This window comes from Stegostoma tigrinum, chromosome 26 (assembly GCF_030684315.1).
Source record: "Stegostoma tigrinum isolate sSteTig4 chromosome 26, sSteTig4.hap1, whole genome shotgun sequence".
NCBI classification, from domain to species: domain Eukaryota; kingdom Metazoa; phylum Chordata; class Chondrichthyes; order Orectolobiformes; family Stegostomatidae; genus Stegostoma; species Stegostoma tigrinum.
Window position 1 is genome coordinate 21,209,802 of NC_081379.1, and position 19,606 is coordinate 21,229,407.

At 43.2% G+C, this 19,606-nt stretch overlaps 1 protein-coding gene across 1 annotated transcript in view; it reads right to left on the reverse strand.

Annotated features, from left to right (window-relative positions):
* The window catches only part of gas2l1 (growth arrest-specific 2 like 1), a 65,525-nt gene extending 58,461 nt beyond the window's left edge, over nt 1–7,064 (reverse strand). Inside the window, exon 1 of the mRNA XM_059655012.1 lies at nt 6,302–7,064. Coding sequence (XP_059510995.1) covers nt 6,302–6,901 — 600 coding nt within the window. The 5' untranslated portion in view covers nt 6,902–7,064. The remainder of the gene's footprint in view (nt 1–6,301) is intronic.
* Between the last annotated feature and the right edge of the window lie 12,542 nt (nt 7,065–19,606).

The window sequence follows — 19,606 nt, forward strand, 5'->3', positions numbered from 1 at the left end:
TGAACTGAGGTTGAAGAGAGGGAAGTCAGTTCATCCCTCCTCACCTAGTCATGACAACATCTTGGAAGGATTAGTTCTCAGCATGGCACATGTTCTATGATGTTCAAACTCCAAAGTGCCTTTGAATAAATTTGTTCAAACCAACAGGCAAAGCAAGTGCAAATTTGGCTAATCAAATTCTTAACCTTACTTCACCGTCAACAGAACCAAGTTATATCGTATCTAAAACGTAAGTTCAGTTTGATGATAATTTTTGTGTTTGTTTGAAAAGGCGGTTTTATTCCAGCAATTGAAATCAGGCCACTCGTTAAAATGGAGTCCTGATAAGATCATCATACTATTTGGGATATTGGTTCACCAGATTACTTGCAGCTGAGTAAATGAAATCGCTTTTCTCAGAGCAAAGGTAATTTCTCCAGGTCTTATGGATGAGCTAGATTGGCCAATCATTATCACCAAAAAGAACCATGTTATTCTATGTGACCAGATGCAAACAAAAAAGATGATTAACGGGGGCAGACTTGGTTCCATCATTAGGTTACTATGGCCTGAGAGGATTTACCATTCCTGGCACCAATTACCTTCCCAAAAGTCACCAACTGACTAGTCAAGTGATGATTTGAGTTTAGTTAAGTGCCAAATAGGTAAGGAGCACTTGCGTTATAATGACAATTTTTCCTTAAATTTTTATAAGCCAGTGCTCTTTCGAATTCGTCTTAAAGCAGTAAAACATAAAAGGAATCTAAATGATGCAAACAAAAAAAAAGTGAAACTTGGGAAGTTTAATGATTCATAATATTCATTATAATAGCGGCTATGATTCAAGATACCGCACTGGCTGTCAAGCATTTTGGATTACCTTTGTTGTGAAAGGGTGCTATACAATTTAAAATTTTGACTTTTGGAGGCCCGAGATTCATCAGGGTGTTTCAAAACACTTCTATGCATTTGTTGTTGTTTCTCGACGTATTTTTTTAAACAATTTCTCAACTACGGATTGAAGGAACTTCTTAAAATTCATTCATGGGATGTGGATGTCACTGATTGACCTGTACTGATCTGTGTCATTAGTTACCCTCGAGGAGGCAGTGGCAAGCTGCCTTCATGAACTGCTGCAGTCCATGTGCAGTATGTTAACCCATAATGCAGTGAGGGAGGGAATTCCAGGATTTTGACCCAGTGACCGTAAAGGAACGATGATAGACTTCCAAGACAGAATGGCGAGTGGCTTGGAGGGGAACTTGCAGATGGTGGAATTCCCATGTATCAGCTGCTGTTGATCTTCTAGATGGAAATGGTCATGAGTTTGGAAGGTACTGTCTGAAGATCTTGTGAATTTCTACTACGCACCTTGTAGATGGTGCAAGATGGTATACAGTGCTACGACTGTGTGTTGTTGATGGAGGGAGTGGATGTGATACCAGTTGAGTGGGCTGCTTTGTCCTGGATGTGTCGAGCTTTGGGTATTGCTGGAGCTGCACCAATTCAGGCAAATGGCACAAAACAGTTAAGAAAGCAATTTAATCAGGCAATTGGTCCATTTTTGCAGAGTTTCAGATATTGATCAATTGGAAAGAAGCAGCAATTATCGCAAAGTCAAGTCCCGATCAAACTGTGAAATCCATGAAAAGACAATGGAAGATGGTGTCTTGGGGTGGGTTGTCATTGCTAAATTTTTTTATGGTTATGAATAAAAATACACAATCCAGTTAGAAATTTCTTTCATATTTGCATCCTACTATTCCACTGTCAGAGTGCCTATACCCTGACATCAAACAAATATCTGCAGGAAGAGCAAAGTTCAATACACCCACAGTCAAGATGGCAGTTTTATCATATTATAAAACAGATTTCAGTGGTTGTGTGCGCAGTGCTACTTCTGAGACAGAATGCGTGGGCCTAAGTCCCACCTACTCCAGAGGTGGGCCATTACATGATTGCACAGGTTGATTAACAAATATCTAAAACTCAGATCCTGCTGGGCCCTGGCTTTAAAGTGGTCTAACTTTAGTATATTACTAACAGCCACGAGATAAAATACAGATGTCATCTTACTCAAACTAAATTATATACAATCATAGGGTTTAAATACATGGAAATTAGAAAACATGTCTGATCCAAGGTTGAAATATATACATTAGAGACGTATCCATATTACATACGCAGACCAAAGCAACGCTGTTGGATTGCAATGTGCAGATACACAGCTGCTCAGCTAAACAGAGGGGTCTGGTTGTTATGCATGGTACACAGTAATAGTATAGTGTTTCATACCTATGTTAAAAACTAGCAACACTTCATACATAATAATAAAATGTGAGGCTGGATGAACACAGCAGGCCAAGCAGCATCTCAGGAGCACAAAAGCTGACGTTTCGGGCCTAGACCCTTCATCAGAGAGGGGGATGGGGGGAGGGAACTGGAATAAATAGGGAGAGAGGGGGAGGCGGACCGAAGATGGAGAGTAAAGAAGATAGGTGGAGAGAGTGTAGGTGGGGAGGTAGGGAGGGGATAGGTCAGTCCAGGGAGGACGGACAGGTCAAGGAGGTGGGATGAGGTTAGTAGGTAGCTGGGGGTGCGGCTTGGGGTGGGAGGAAGGGATGGGTGAGAGGAAGAACCGGTTAGGGAGGCAGAGACAGGTTGGACTGGTTTTGGGATGCAGTGGGTGGGGGGGGAAGAGCTGGGCTGGTTGTGTGGTGCAGTGGGGGGAGGGGACGAACTAGGCTGGTTTAGGGATGCAGTAGGGGAAGGGGAGATTTTGAAACTGGTGAAGTCCACATTGATACCATTAGGCTGCAGGGTTCCCAGGCGGAATATGAGTTGCTGTTCCTGCAACCTTCGGGTGGCATCATTGTGGCAGTGCCGGAGGCCCATGATGAACATGTCATCTAGAGAATGGGAGGGGGAGTGGAAATGGTTTGCGACTGGGAGGTGCAGTTGTTTGTTGCGAACTGAGCGGAGGTGTTCTGCAAAGCGGTCCCCAAGCCTCCGCTTGGTTTCCCCAATGTAGAGGAAGCCGCACCGGGTACAGTGGATGCAGTATACCACATTGGCAGATGTGCAGGTGAACCTCTGCTTAATGTGGAATGTCATCTTGGGGCCTGGGATGGGGATGAGGGAGGAGGTGTGGGGACAAGTGTAGCATGCCCACACCTCCTCCCTCACCCCCATCCCAGGCCCCAAGATGACATTCCACATTAAGCAGAGGTTCACCTGCACATCTGCCAATGTGGTATACTGCATCCACTGTACCCGGTGCGGCTTCCTCTACATTGGGGAAACCAAGCGGAGGCTTGGGGACCGCTTTGCAGAACACCTCCGCTCAGTTCGCAACAAACAACTGCACCTCCCAGTCGCAAACCATTTCCACTCCCCCTCCCATTCTCTAGATGACATGCCCATCATGGGCCTCCGGCACTGCCACAATGATGCCACCCGAAGGTTGCAGGAACAGCAACTCATATTCCGCCTGGGAACCCTGCAGCCTAATGGTATCAATGTGGACTTCACCAGTTTCAAAATCTCCCCTTCCCCTACTGCATCCCTAAACCAGCCTAGTTCGTCCCCTCCCCCCACTGCACCACACAACCAGCCCAGCTCTTCCCCCCCACCCACTGCATCCCAAAACCAGTCCAACCTGTCTCTGCCTCCCTAACCGGTTCTTCCTCTCACCCATCCCTTCCTCCCACCCCAAGCCGCACCCCCAGCTACCTACTAACCTCATTCCACCTCCTTGACCTGTCCGTCCTCCCTGGACTGACCTATCCCCTCCCTACCTCCCCACCTACACTCTCTCCACCTATCTTCTTTACTCTCCATCTTCGGTCCGCCTCCCCCTCTCTCCCTATTTATTCCAGTTCCCTCTCCCCATCCCCCTCTCTGATGAAGGGTCTAGGCCCGAAACGTCAGCTTTTGTGCTCCTGAGATGCTGCTTGGCCTGCTGTGTTCATCCAGCCTCACATTTTATTATCTTGGAATTCTCCAGCATCTGCAGTTCCCATTATCTCCAACACTTCATACATGTTATTTAAAAAATACAATGTCCATGCTATAATGTAATCAATGTGCAATCCAGGTATCAGTGTGGGTGTGAGCTTTCTGAACACTGGAAACACAAACAGGCAGGCTGTCCTTAAGTAAGGGGCGGTTATGGGGATGGGGTTGGGGAGGATCAGGAATTGAATGACAGAGAAAGGGGCTTTAAATGGGAAGGATTCGAATAGGACAGGGAGATATAACGGAATGGAATGGAGGCGGGTGGGGCAAGATGTGAAGTGGAGGGGAGTTATCATGGAATGGAATGGGGGGGTGGTTTCACGGTATGGAATGGAATGGCGGGGTTATCACGGAATGGAAAGGAGTGGAATGGGGGGGGGCGGGTTATCACGGAATGGAAAGGAATGGTGGGGTGGGACGAGTTATCACGGAATGAAACGGAATGGAGGGGCGGGTGTATCATGGAATTGAATGAAATGGTGGGGTGTTATCATGGAATGGAATGGAGGGGCGGGTGTATCATGGAATGGAAAGGCATGGTGGGGCGTTATCATGGAATGGAATGAGGGGGGTGGGGAGGGGGGGTGGGGAGGGGGGGTGGGGAGGGGGGGTGGGGAGGGGGGGTGGGGAAGGGGGGTGGGGAAGGGGGGTGGGGAAGGGGGGTGGGGAAGGGGGGTGGGGGTGTTATCATGGAATGGAATGGTGGTGTGGGCGGTGTTATCATGGAATCGATCATGGAATGAAATGGAATGGGGGGGAACGTTATCATGGAATGGTGGGGGGGGGGTGTTATCATGGAATGGAATGGTGGTGTGGGGGGGCGTTATCATGGAATGGAATGGTGGTGTGGGGGGCATTATCATGGAATGGAATGGAATGGTGGGGGGGCGCGCATCATGGAATGGAATGGAATGGTGGGTGGGGCGCATCATGGAATGGAATGGAATGGTGGGTGGGGCGCATCATGGAATGGAATGGAATGGTGGGTGGGGCGCATCATGGAATGGAATGGAATGGAATGGTGGGGGGGGCGCATCATGGAATGGTGGGGGGGGTTATTATGGAAAGGAATGGAATGGTGGAGGGGGTTATCATGGAATGAAATGGAACGGGGGGAACGTTATCATGGAATGGAATGGTGGGGTGGGGGGGGTGTTATCATGGAATGGAATGGTGGGGTGGGGGGGGTGTTATCATGGAATGGAATGGAATGGTGGTGTGGGGGTTGTTATCACGCAATGGAATGGGGGGGTGTTATCACGGAATGGTGGTGTGGGGGGGTGTTATCACGGAATGGTGGTGTGGGGGGGGGGTGTTATCACGGAATGGTGGTGTGGGGGGGGGGGTGTTATCACGGAATGGTGGTGTGGGGGGGGGGGTGTTATCACGGAATGGAATGGAACGGAACGGCGGGGTGGGGGGCGTTATCACAGAATGGAATGGAACGGTGGGGGGTGTTATCACGGAATGGTGGTGTGGGGGGGTGGTGTTATCATGGAATGGAATGGAATGGTTGGGGTGTTATGACGGAATGGAATGGTGGGGTAGGGGGTGTTATCACGGAATGGAATGGAATGGTGGTGTGGGGGGGGGGTGTTATCACGGAATGGAATGGAATGGTGGTGTGGGGGGGGTGTTATCACGGAATGGAATGGAATGGTGGTGTGGGGGGGGGTGTTATCACGGAATGGAATGGAATGGTGGTGTGGGGGGGGGGGTGTTATCACGGAATGGAATGGAATGGTGGTGTGGGGGGGGGTGTTATCACGGAATGGAATGGCATGGTGGTGTGGGGGGGGGTGTTATCACGGAATGGAATGGAATGGTGGTGTGGGGGGGGGGTGTTATCACGGAATGGAATGGAATGGTGGTGTGGGGGGGGGGTGTTATCACGGAATGGAATGGTGGTGTGGGGGGGGGTGTTATCACGGAATGGAATGGAATGGAATGGTGGTGTGGGGGGGGTGTTATCACGGAATGGAATGGCATGGTGGTGTGGGGGGGGGTGTTATCACGGAATGGAATGGAATGGTGGTGTGGGGGGGGGTGTTATCACGGAATGGAATGGAATGGTGGTGTGGGGGGGGGGTGTTATCACGGAATGGAAAGGAATGGTGGTGGGGGGGGGGGTGTTATCCTGGAATGGAAAGGAATGGTGGAGGTGGTGGGTTATCCTGGGATGGAAAGGAATGGTGGAGGTGGGGGGTGTTATCATGGAATGGAATGGGGGCGGGGGGTTGTTTAGTGGAACGGAACGGAGTGGAGTGGCGGTGTGTCATGGAATCTTGCTCCTTTCCGCACTCACCATGGCGTCCAGGTTTCTGAAGTCACACAGCCTCCTCTGGACCCGGGGCTGCCCCGCCTCCTGGTCCGGGGGCTCCTGCAGGGCGTCACGGATCTCCTGGTCGATCTCCTCCTCCATCTGGATCAGGACCGGGGCCAACATACCGAACTTGGAGCCGCGGCGAGCCACCTCGAGCAGGCACAGCACGAAGTTCTTCTCGTTTTTACGGAGAACCAGGTCGTCGGTCTCGAACATGAGCGCGTCCCGGACGCGGAGTTCTCGGCGGCACCAGGCGATAAAGTTGGAGAGGTTGTCGCGGGCGATGAAGGAGCCAGGACTGACGTTTCTGGAGCTGAAGGTGACCTCAGCCCGGGGGATAGTGACTGCAGCCCCGGGCCAGCGGCTCTCAAACTCCTGGGCAGCCTGGTTCACATTATTGGCGTGTTGGCACAGGACACAGCCCGTCTCCAGCGCTTCCATGAACATGTCGACGTGGATATCCAAATGGTACAGGGCGTTCAGCCACTCGGCCAAGTCCTCCTTCATGGCGTAGAGATACTCCTCACTGGTCCTGAAGGGCCGGATACTTTTACTGGCTGCGGACTGGATGTGATCCGCCATCTCTCTGTCTGCCTGTGCCTGTGGTGCACTGGTACACCTCCCTCCCCTTCTCGTCTTAAACACTTGTCAGGTTGAGCTCTGCTCAGAAACCAGCTCCATCACCCCTTCTCCCTCCCCTCCCCGTCTGACTCCCACTCTAACCTGACCTCCGCCACCCAACCTGGCGAAGCGAAAAGCAAACTCCTCCCCGTCTCATCAAATCCGCACAGACGCCCAGGGCATCCAATCTCTGTTTTCCCTCCTCCCCTGCTGAGTTATCACATCCGCCCCTCTGACTCCAGCCTGCGCCTATCTACTTGGAATATACAGGCTTCCGGCGGACCAAGTCTTCCCGATGAAACCTGCTTCTGGTGGGTTAACTCAGTACAAACGGGTCTCTTTCTCCTACCCTACCCAGCCAAATGAAAACAAGGCTTTATCATGTCTGTCTGGAAAAGTATTGTAACAGCCTTCGGCATTTGGTAAAATTAACTCAATCCATTTGGATTGTGTCTTTTTTTTCGGTTTAAGGAGTGAAGTTGGATACACGTACAATATCTTGGCTCTGTGTCCTGCCATGATGTAATTCTCTGACCCTGTGTGGGTGACAGACGTTTTGCAAAGAAAGTCCCACTACCTCACTGGCTTGTCCGGAACATTAACACGGCTGCAGCATCAGCCAACATTTTTAACACGGGTGTCTGCGCACCGTAGTAAATTGCGATTCGAGGATCAGATATTTTATAAATCAGTTGGAAACACAGCAAAGCTTGCGAGCTGGAGGTGGGGAACGTTGTGGAATCGTCAGAGCAGGTCAGCCAGGCTTGAAAAATAAAAATCTGGGTGGAGCTCTTCAAATGCATATAGGTCCGCTGGGAATTTCCAGCAGTTTTCTGTTTTAATATATCCTTAAAACTAAATAAATGAGGCTAGCTGACGAAGTTACCTAGTGCAAGTTCCTGTTTCTTTGCCAATGATTTGACAAATTTGTTCTGGTTTTGGAGTTTAAATGAAGAAGAGACGACTCCTATTGAAATATATAAAATCCCCTGAGTTGTCTTGACAACGTGCATTTGACAAGCATGCTTCCTCTTGTGCGAGATTCTAGAACTAGGGGTCACTGTTTAAAAATCAGGGGTTACTCTTTTAAAACGGGGATGCGGCGAAACATTTTTTTCATTTATAGGATCCTAACTCATTCAGACACTTACTGCTGAGGTGGTGGAAGCAGAGAGTTTGAACATTTTTGAAGTAGAAATATAGATTATTGTTAAGCAAGGGGGTGAAAGATCATCAGAGAGAGATGGGGATGCAGATTTGAGGTTACGGTCATATGAGCATATTGAATGATAGAGCTGGGTCAAGGGGCTGAATAGTCTACGCCTTGTTAGTGTATGCTAACCAATATTTATCGTCCAATCACTATCACACACATTATCTGATCTTTAATTACAGTGTTTGGGAGCTTGCTGTGTAAAAACTGGCTGGCATGCCTCCAACATTAGATCAGTGACTGGATCTAGTTGATTGTCTCTAAAGCTCTCCGGTTTGTGTTGTCGTCACAGAAAGGCTACGTAAATTCAAATCTTCCTTTACTTTGCTCCCATGCCCAGGGGTGTTTTGATATTGAGGAACAGGCTTCAAATGGACAAACAAGGCCCATATTCTGAAAGAAAGCGTGTCTTCTGAAGAAGAGATAATAGTGTGGAGCTGGAGGAACACAGCACGTCAACTTTCCTACTCCTCTGATGCTGCCTGGCCGGCGGTGTTCCTCCAGCTCCACAGTGTCATAGAACATAGAACATTACAGCACAGCACAGGCCCTTCGGCCGTCGATGTTGTGCCGACCTGTCATACCGATCTCAAGCCCATCTAACCTACACTATTCCATGTACGTCCATATGCTTATCCAATGACGACTTAAATGTACCTAAAGTTGGCAAATCTACTACCGTTGCAGGCAAAGCGTTCCATTCCCTTACTACCCTCTGAGTAAAGAATCTACCTCTGGCATCTGTCCTATATCTTTCATCCCTCAATTTAAAGCTATGCCCCCTTGTGCTCGCTGTCACCATCCTAGGAAAAAGGCTCTCCCTATCCACCCTATCTAACCCTCTGATTATTTTGTATGTTTCAATTAAGTCACCTCTCCACCTTCTTCTCTCTCATGAAAACAGCCTCAAGTCCCTCAGCCTTTCCTTGTAAGACCTTCCCTCCATACAGTCAACATCCTATTAAATCTCCTCTGCACCCTTTCCAAAGCTTCCACATCCTCCTTATAATGCGGTGACCAGAACTGTACACAATACTCCAAGTGCGGCCGCACCAGAGTTTTGTACAGCTTCACCATAACCTCTTGGTTCTGGAACTTGATCCCTCTATTAATAAAAGCTAAAACACTGTATGCCTTCTTAACAACCCTGTCAACTTGGGTGGCAACTTTCAAGGATCTGTGTACATGTACACCGAGATCTCTCTGCTCATCTACACTACTAAGAATCTTACCATTAGCCCTGTGTCATCTGTCTTCTGAAGAAAACCGCACCAAAGCTTCAATGCATAGGATTGACTATGGGCCCAAGAAATGCCTGCTCTGTGGAAGGGAAAGAATAATGGAAGGTGGAGCCTAAAAGGTAAAATCACCATACTCCTGCTCTCTCACTAGACAAAGAGATGAGCAGTGGTGGTTTAACCTGGTGGTCACCATACTCGGGTAAAGGGAGACTTTGAGGAGGAGAGTTCTTCATGGTAACCTCAGATGGTGCAGGAATTGAACTCACTTTGTTGGCATCAGTCTGCATCACCAATCAAGCCAACTGAACTACTATTCTTACTAAAGAAATAGCAAGGAATGCAACTTCATCAGCAAGTTCTTAAAATATAAAAGAAAACTACATCACTATAGAAGGAATAGGATATTTTCAAGTCAATTTTAAACTTTATTTTTATTTTTGGAAATGCAATTGCAAGTTGATTCAATATGTTTCACCAAGGATATCCAGTCACTGGTACATAACAAGCTCATGTCAATAATTTAATATTTTTTATCTTTGGTTCAGGGGATGGTGGGGGTGCTGGTTGAAAGACATAGTTGGATGACATTTTTGAATAAATTAATTTGCAGTGCAGGTACAAATAGTTAATTCTGAAGCAATCTGAACTGCAATTGCTGATGAAATAATTGATCAAGGGAGCAGATTACTAGACTACAACAGAAATAGAAAGTTAGCAAGATGCCAAATATGATGGAAATGAGATGGCTACACAGGAATGATGACTTGGACTGATCCTATAGAGTGCCTGTCAAAGCTACTGCTGCAAAGAATCTCTTTCAAGACAGAAGACAGCTGAGGTGGAAGATAGGCTCAGTTTGACAGTATCTTACATTGTTTCAACTTAACTGCAGGTCACAGCAAATGGTACAAGCTGGTTAGATAGTAGTTGTCAGGTGTGTCTTAATGCAATGAAAATGAAAAACTACATTTTCCTCATCAATCTCTTAACGAACAGTTCAGTACAACTGGGAAACTTACTATCAGGGTTTTGAGAGTTTAATTACCAGTGTGAGGGGGGAAACAGTAGATGTTGGTGATACCTGCTGTACAGTAGCAATCACAGTACTGTGTACAAACCAATCAATGCATAGATAATGCTAAATGCTGATAAGGCAAATTGGTCATTTGATTAACTCAATCAATTTGTCCTTTGCTAAAAACTGTTATCAGCAAACAATTGTGCCATCTAGTGTAGTTTTACTGTTCTGCAATTCCTTTTCTCAACAGAGCCACTTCACAACCTGCCTGTCCTCTTGCTAAGCTTATCTTCTACATTTAGCCAGGTAAGAATCAGCAAAAGATCAGGGATAACACAGTATGGAGCTGGAGGAACACAGCAGGCCAGGCAGCAAAGGAGAGGGAAAGTTGACATTTCAGGTCCATACTGTTAATTCTGACTGCAGCATCGGCAGTTCTTACTATCTCTAAATAAAATATCCGAATGCTTTCATTCTGATCTTTGATCGCTGCTCACATTTTTAAATAAAAAGTCTTTCGGAAATATAATGGGTAAGGCCATGTAAATCCAAATATTATTAATGAAATGTCATAATATTTTAAAGATACTTACTTTTGTGATGTTTACTATTCGCATACCGTGAGGACAGAATACAAACTCTTCGTATACATCATACATCTCCCTAACAGGTTCAAGGAATGGTGGCCTTTATTGAAAGGAGATTGGAATTTAAGATTGTCGAAGCAATGTGTTAATTATACAAAGCCTTTGTCAGACTCTATTTGGAGAACTGTGTAGTTTTAATCTCAGGAACATATACTGGCCTTGTATTTCAGCCTATTCCAATGTCCACAGCTTCACAGATTGGTTGAAGTGTGGCACAAATGTTGTCATGGTCAGTATAGGCTTTGGTTTCCTCCTGTACCCATTTCAGACATACATCTGAAAGTTTCCTTTTTTCTCTCTCTCTCATTTTACTTGAAATTATAAGGTCCTCTGCTCCAATTTTAAACTCTCTACTGCTGCCATTTCATCATTCATAACCTGTTCGCCACGCCTTTGAAAAAAATTAGGTTTACTGGCTTGAGGGTATAATTCTAATCTCAAGTGCATCACTTTTTCTTTAATATATTCAAAATACAGTGTTATCTTAACAATTAACAGAAGTAAATTCCCCTGATTCTGCTAGGAATGTGCTAATATTGAATGCAGACATATCTATTCTATAGTAATACAAACTCAAGGAAGCCCGGTGCGGTATTTTTAAAATTTGTTTCAAAGTGGCAACACACCAATATTAATTCTTTCATTTCAGGTGGGTTTAAATAATAGAAAAATGAGATACACCACTTTCCCCTGCTCCTCCCCCCCGCAACCTTATTTGTTACCATCAGTCCCTGGATGAGGTCCCCAAATATGTTACCATTCCAGATGGGATACCCAACATCATCAAGCTTTCAGATGAAGATGGATAAGTTTGGTACCCTTTGGTAACCCTTCCCTTCGGTTGGTTTTAAACAAGGTGAATTTTGTTGATACTTCTCCCAGATGGAAATGAATTTGTTTTAAAAAGGAGCCAACTTAACCAGGCTTGAGTCAACAAAACAGTAAATTTGCAATTTACTAAACCATCAGGATGAATAATAATGCAACACATAATCAACAGGTTAAGACTAAATAGTGAGCCCAAAAGAGATTTTGTTTTAAGAAAGGAAAAGATATACAAATCAAAATCAGAATAATTCACAAAGGGTGGTGGAACTTTGCCTATTACAATGGATGTTACCGATAATATTAACAGTGGTTGCTGAACAGCTAATTTTAAGATTCTTAACTTTGCAGATTGGTTAAAATACTCTTGTCCCAGTTCTTTTTGATGGTGATGGCTGGCACTACTCTGCAGAAGAGAATGTTTTTTTTTAAAAAAACCTACAGCATATGGGTGTTTAAAATGCATGCTACTCCCAGTTTTCACCTAATTTGCAGTGATCCTAAAACGGCTGCTGACACTTCCTTTCATATTTACATTGATCCAATGCAGACTCTGCCAGGGAAGCCTAAAAATATTGAGCACCAATCTCAGTGGCTATGCAGATTAGATGGAAGATATTGCATCCAGAAATTAGTTTGCTTTGAAACCAAATTACACACTGAAAGTGGACAGCTTATATAACCCATTTTGAACCCAGTGTCTTTAAATAACGCATAAATTCAGATCACACTAACTAGTGGGATGTTGGATCAGGCCCATCAAGCAAATTGCGTTTGATTCCCTCACCGAGCAAGTATGGTTGAAGCAATAACAAACTATTAAATTGGAAAAGAGGAGACACTTCAATTGTGACAAACGAGATCAGAATTAGTTAGAAGGATATATTTTGTCAAACCTACTGTACATGTACTAACACAGAGCTCCTTGACAGTTTAACAGATTACAACTTTACCAAAAGCACACAGCTGCTGAAAATTAGAAAATAATACTCAGATGAAGCTTATGTGGTTTGGACGTGGAAGCTTGCAAAATTAAACAGTAAACAATGTGGGAAATCTTGAAACATGAGGCTAAAGTAAGTAGCTTTTAAATGAAAGAAAATCTATGACTTTTTAAAAAAAAGTCAGAGTAACATTACTGATGCAGAATCAGCTACATCACTGAAAACTTTAGCTAGACCAGAACGTTAGTTATTTTGTGGCAGTTGGCTACTTTTGGTTTAACTGGAACAGTTATGGAATGCAGCATTCTCCAAAATAGAAAAGGCACTCAGAATGAGAGAGAGAGAGAGAGAGAGAGAGAGAGATTTTCAAAATAGACAAATTAGGAAGAATGTCTTCACTGAGAGGTTGTGTGAATTGTAATAAGTTGCAGAGACAAAATTATTAGGAATTTCCAAAATACAGGTGGATACTTTAGTGAGAGATGTAGTTGGAAAAACACTGGTGGTATATCTGTTAACCATGTAAGGAATAATGAATTAAAAGGGAATCTGCTCAATTTTTAACTCCCTTCCATTAACTCCACATCCAGTACAAGTTTTAAAAGGAGTTTTGGCATCTTAACATTTCATCATGTCAATGACCTAGCTTTGACATTGTTTCAGAATTGATTGCAAATAAGAACTTTACTACTCATGTTGGTATTCTATAAATGTATTTTAGTCAATGTGTTAAGGAGATGCCAGGCCCGGATGCTCAGCAGGATGACTTATGCCATTTCTTTGTGGCTTTCAGACACTAGCAGCCAAGGTAATGTTTATAATCTTGCTTCAATCAAGACAGACCATTGAAGGAAGAAGGCAATGACATCATTTTCAATATTTTTGTATTATTGGGAAGGGATACTTTGCACAGTTTGAATCGTCAATTGGTATGTTTACTTCACTGTGAAGCAAAGTAGCTTATCAGTTCACATCAAGGTCAGAACACCCAACGTTAGCTCAGTTGTTGCACAGAGATTTAAAGAAGTAATTATCCCAGAATTCTCAACTATCTGGTTCAAGTCACAACAGTATGCGTTTGTAAATAAAGTAGATGTTATTGAACCGGTATAAAAGCAAGATCTATGTTTTCAGGATTAACAAATAGAACTGAACCTAAGATGGTACCTCAGGCCAACCTGAAATTATAATAACCTCCCTAATTGACTTACTTTTGGGTATTTGAAGTATTTCACATCTGACCTGTCCAAAGCAAGCTGTCTGTTATCTTTTGAATTGTCATGTACATCCACAAGATCACCATTAATTGGACCCTTAGTTCTAATAGTGCAGCCTGAACTGCCTCTTATCCATTCTGTGGGCTTTTCCAGATTTTAATTTGGGTTGGTGACATTTGTTCTACTAAGGGAAGAGGTTTAACAGACAAAATAGGCACTCAATAAACAACTTTACAAAACATTGTGTCTCCTTCATTAATAACAGACTTTGCAGCTGATGTTGAATCAACTGCTACTTACATATTGAACGTCATGAACCGAGTCTCCTACCTTTCCAGTTTCTGTATTGCACTGCACTGGCTTTCTGTCACCACTCAAAAATGCCTGACACAGGTCAGTTTTATTGCCATTAAATTAGAAGAATCTTAACTATTTCTTTTGTCTTGAAATGCTATATTTTATTCAAAATGCAATTAATTAGAATTTCTTGGTGACTAATGCCGTCTACAATTCTGTAGAGCTGTCACGCTAGCCTTCAAATAGCTATCCAAATAACTACCACCAAAATATTGAAGTCTGTTACCTAAATGGCCACTGCTAATTCCAACAAAATGTTTTAGCATACACCTTGCCACTGAAGATATCTCCTATAACATACAAAACTGGGCATGGATATTCTGGTATTGAAGAATACAATAGACATTCATTCCAAATAGCTCATTGTACAAATGTTACATTCCTCAGGCATGTGGGTGGAACTAATATACAGCCTTGTTAGAGCAGAGAAGCATGATTCCAGTAAAGGGTCATGCTTCAAGTGATTCAAGATGGAGAGATCTTTATACCCTCAGGTCACGTACTGTGTCACAGTAATGCTATCATGAGATATACTGACTGTGCAACTTAACACAACAGTTGAATATGCAAATGATTCACTGATAGTGAAGAGAATTTCTCTGCATCAATACATACTGTAATATGGCTGGCCTACTGGTTTCCAAATCTGAATTAACATTAAATGCAGAGGTGATGCAAAATAGCAGAGCCAAACATGTGTAAATGTGGTCACTATTGACCCATGAAGTGACTGTTTGTGATTTTTTGTGATCCACTTTTTGTAGACACTGTAAAGCCCACCAGGGATTCTTCCACTAGCTTCAATGTAAGCAATCTTTGAATCTGAGATTTAACTTCACCCAAATTTCATGAAGTTAATGATAACATTAATTCCTTTATCAGTTTACAGTTCAGGTCTCTAAGCCATTTACTTTGAAACTTACATGGCTAAGAAAAGGTTAACCAAGCAATAATTAAAAACCTCTCCCAACAAACACCCAAGTAAATTGAATCCAGACAGCCTTTCTAAACTCTTACCATTTGCTTTGCAACATTATATACTCAAAGTTGTGTTGAATATTCATCAATTGAGTAACAGTGCATGGTTCCGTTTAAGATAGTGCTTTGTCCGTGCTTGAAAATTCACAAGCATTGTAGAGAATGCCCCAAAATTGAAACAGATGTATCAAAAGGCCATACAGTTGGCAGGTAGAACAATCTTGTTTTGATAACACAGGGTGGAGCTGGAGGAGCACAGCAGGCCAGGCAGCAGAGGAGTGGTAAAGTTGATGTTTCTGAAGATAGGTCCCGACCCGAAATGTCAACTTTCTGGTTCTTCTGATGCTGCCTGGCTTGCTGTGTCCCTCCAGCTCCACACTTCATCTTTGACTCCAGCATCTGCAGCTCTGGCTATATCAGTCTTGTTATGATGTTCCGACACTTAAGTTTCATTTAGCCAATTAATTTAAACCAAGCCTAAGATACTGAAAAGACAATTACATTTAAATCTGATGGTGTTGACAACCAAGAACCAATCCTAATCGAAGAATAGGGCAGGTCATAAAGGATGCAAAAAAGACAACATTTGGAAGAAATCAGGGGAGAGCCAACTATCATCTGAAGCGAAAGGAAATCCACCATCTGAGAAATAAACCTGGCTCTCAAAAAAATCATTAAGCTCTCTGAAAAAAAAAACACCAAAAAAGGTACCACAGCATTTTTTTAAAAAAAGCTCAGAGAAAACATCAGCAAGATCAGTGGAACGCATAAGACTGGAGATCAGACAAAAGGCTGGAAAAGGCAGTGTACCAGAAAAGAGAGTCTGTGCACAGACTTGGAGAGATTAATTTTAAATTTATTGTCCCATTAACTGAGTTTATACAAGTAGGACATGATTATTTGAACAGCATTTCAATATAATTTTAATTTTTTCAGTCAAGGAATAGTTGGTACTTGGGGCAATTGTTCAGTTTGTTAGTAATTCAATTAATTTGTTCATTGTTAGTGTTAAATAAATTAGTTGTTACTTACAAAGCAGAGATCAGGGATTTTCTTACATCTAACTAATCTTAACAGATTTCAAGGGATGAAGTGAGCTTCTCCAGGTGTTTCAGATTTAATTATTAGAAGAAACCGCTACTCCTGACAGAGAGAGTTTGGACTTGCATTTTGATTTAACTATCAGCGGTCCACCAAGGGTCACCAGACCCAAAATGTTAAATGGTTTTTCCACAGATGCTGCCAGACCTGCTGGGATTTTCCAGCAACTTCTGTTTTTGGTTCTGCTTTACAGTATCCACAGTTAATTTTTTTAGAAAGAAGAAAAAGGTAAAAGTTGATTGATGGATTTCTCTCCACTTGCCTGGATAAGTGCTGCTCCAACAAGCTTGATACCATTCACTGATTCACCAAATCTCAAGTCAACACCTTCCAAATCCATGACCACGATCTCCAGCAACATTAATTAGCTGCACACTTTGCTCCAAGCTACTTAACATCTTGAATTGGCAATACATAGTCACTGCATCAGTGTTACAGGACCAAAATCCTGGAACTCCAGTTACATTGCAGGGCTACCTACACCAAATGGATTTCGAACAGTTCCAGGCAGCAGCTCACCGTCACCTTCAAGAGCAGCTAGGGATATTGACCCAGCCAGTGACATCCACAATCCCATGAATAATACATAAAATCTTCCATTATCTCTCTAGTTTCTTCTTTGATCTTTTAGGCTACCTGTCACATTTTTATTTCTCATGCACTTGGAATATTGATGATTAGAATACTAAATGAGTATTTTGCACTGGTGTTAACTGTGGAGAAGATTATGGAAGCGAGACAACCTCATGAAAGTGATATCTTGAGAAGTGCCTTTATTACACAGGAGGAAAGCTAGACAGAGGATAAATCGCCAGTACAAGATCAGGTGTACTACAGCTAGTTAAGTGATTGCTGGGCTTCTTGCTGAGTTATTTGCAGCATCGATGGCCTTAGGTGAAGTGCCAGAAGACTACAGGTTGATGTGGTGCCATTTAATGAGTGGCAAGGAAAAAAAAAAAATCAGTAAACAATTAAGAGTGGTGAGGCTGAGATCGGGGAGAACAAAATGTTGGAGGAAATCTTGAGAGACAAGATTTACATGTATGTGGAAAGGCAAGGTCTATTCAGGGATAGTCAACATTGCTTTGTGCATAGGAAACTCTCACCAACTTGATTTGTTTCAATGAAATGACAAAGAGGATAGATGATGAAGGCAGAGGACTGTCTATATGAACTTCAGTAAAGTGTTTCAACAAGGTTCCACTGGTCAATAAGGTTAGATCACATGGAATACAGGGAGAGCTAGCGATCTGGATCCAAAATTGGCTGGAAGGTAGGAGAGAGTGGTGGAAGGAAGCATTTTGGACTGCAGATCTGTGACCAAGTGCGCCACAAGGATTGATGCTGGATCCACTGAATTGTGTCATCTACATTGATGATTAGAATATGAATAGAATGAGTACAGTTAATAAATTTATAGATGACACCAAAAATTAGTGGTGTAGTGGACTGTGATGGTTAGCTCAGTGTACAAGGGTACCTTGATCAAATGGGCCAAGGAGTGGCAGATGGTGTTTAATCTAGATAAAAATGAGGTACTTCATTTTAGACTGGGCTAAATCAGTCAAAGCATACACACTTAAATGGTAAGGTCGTGGGGACTGTTGCCAAACAAAAGGGACCTTAGAGTGTAGATTCATTGTTCCTTGGCAATGGAGTCTCAAATAGATCGGATAGTGAAGGCAGCATTTCGTACGCTTGCCTTTATTAGTCAGTGCATTCAGTATGGGAGTTGCGAGGTCATTTGTCTGAACACAGGGTGAGGGGCTACTTTTGGAATACTGTGCAATCCTGGTCTCCTTGCTGGAAAAAGGATGTTTTTTTTTTAAACATGAAAGGATTCAGAGAAGATTTACAAGGATGGTACTGGGGTTGGAGCTATAGGGAGAGGCTGAAAAGGCTAGGGCTATTTTCCCTGAAGTATTGGTGGCTGAGGGGTGACTTTAGAGAGGTTTGTAAAATCTTGAGGGGCATGGATAGGGTGAACAATCAAGGTCTTTTCCCCAGGGTAGCAGACAGCATTGGTTTAAATTGAGGGGGACAAGATTTGAGACCCAAGAGGCAACTTGGTCATGCAGAGGGTGGCAGATGTATGAAATGAACTGGAGGAGGAGGCTGTTACAATAATATATTTTAAACATGTATGTGAATAGTAAAGTTTTGGATGAATATGGGTCAAATGCTGGCAAACGGGACTAGATTCAATTTAGGATATCTGGTTGGGGTGGATGAGTTAGACTGAAGGGTCTGTTTCCATGCTGTACAGTGAGACAGTGGTACAAAATGATACAAGGATTGTTTAAAGTTAGTTCTGAGTCTAACTTATGGAAATTGAACAAACCCAATGGAATAAATTGGTAATAGCAGAAATTAGGACAGCAAAATATAGTGCATAACCAGAATTATTTGCAACCTAGCATATTAAAGTATTGGTCTCAAAGGACTGAAGAGGCAACAGTTTCTTTAGAAAATAAAGCATACAAAACACAGGCATTTCATAAAAAGTAAACCTTGGATCTTTTAGAAGAATCTTTCAACAATAGAAACCTTACCTAAATACTGCAACTAAAACCAAAAAGAAACCCAATGCAAATACACCCACATTACACACCATAAACAAAAAAGCAGTTCAAATGCTTGACTAACTTCAAAATAAAATCCTAATCCTCAAACACTAAGTCATTATCACCCCAGCTCCACTACATTTTTTCACAAGTTGCAAAACTTGCTTGCTACAGGATGGTCTACCAGATACCGGAGGTCACTGGACTGAATGACTGAAAACAAAATTTTTTCTTTAAGTTCAAAGGAATCATTATGTTTGGCAGATGTCAGAAGTTGGCGGAAGATGAAGAGATAATAGAAACTGAACAGAAAGTCAAGTCATGGTAAGTTGTCAGTGCAGCGTCAACATTTGGTTCAGGAAATATTAAAAAAAACTAGTATAACTTTTCAGCAAGTACAATTGCACAACATCATTCCTTAAAAATTGCAGACAGAATATTTGTGCACTATGTTGGAGTTCAGCTCACTAAAAGGAACTGATGTTGAACATAAGTTTGCCTAAACAATACAGGCCAGGGCTGAATCCAGGAACAAAAGTACACATTACTGAACTAATCACA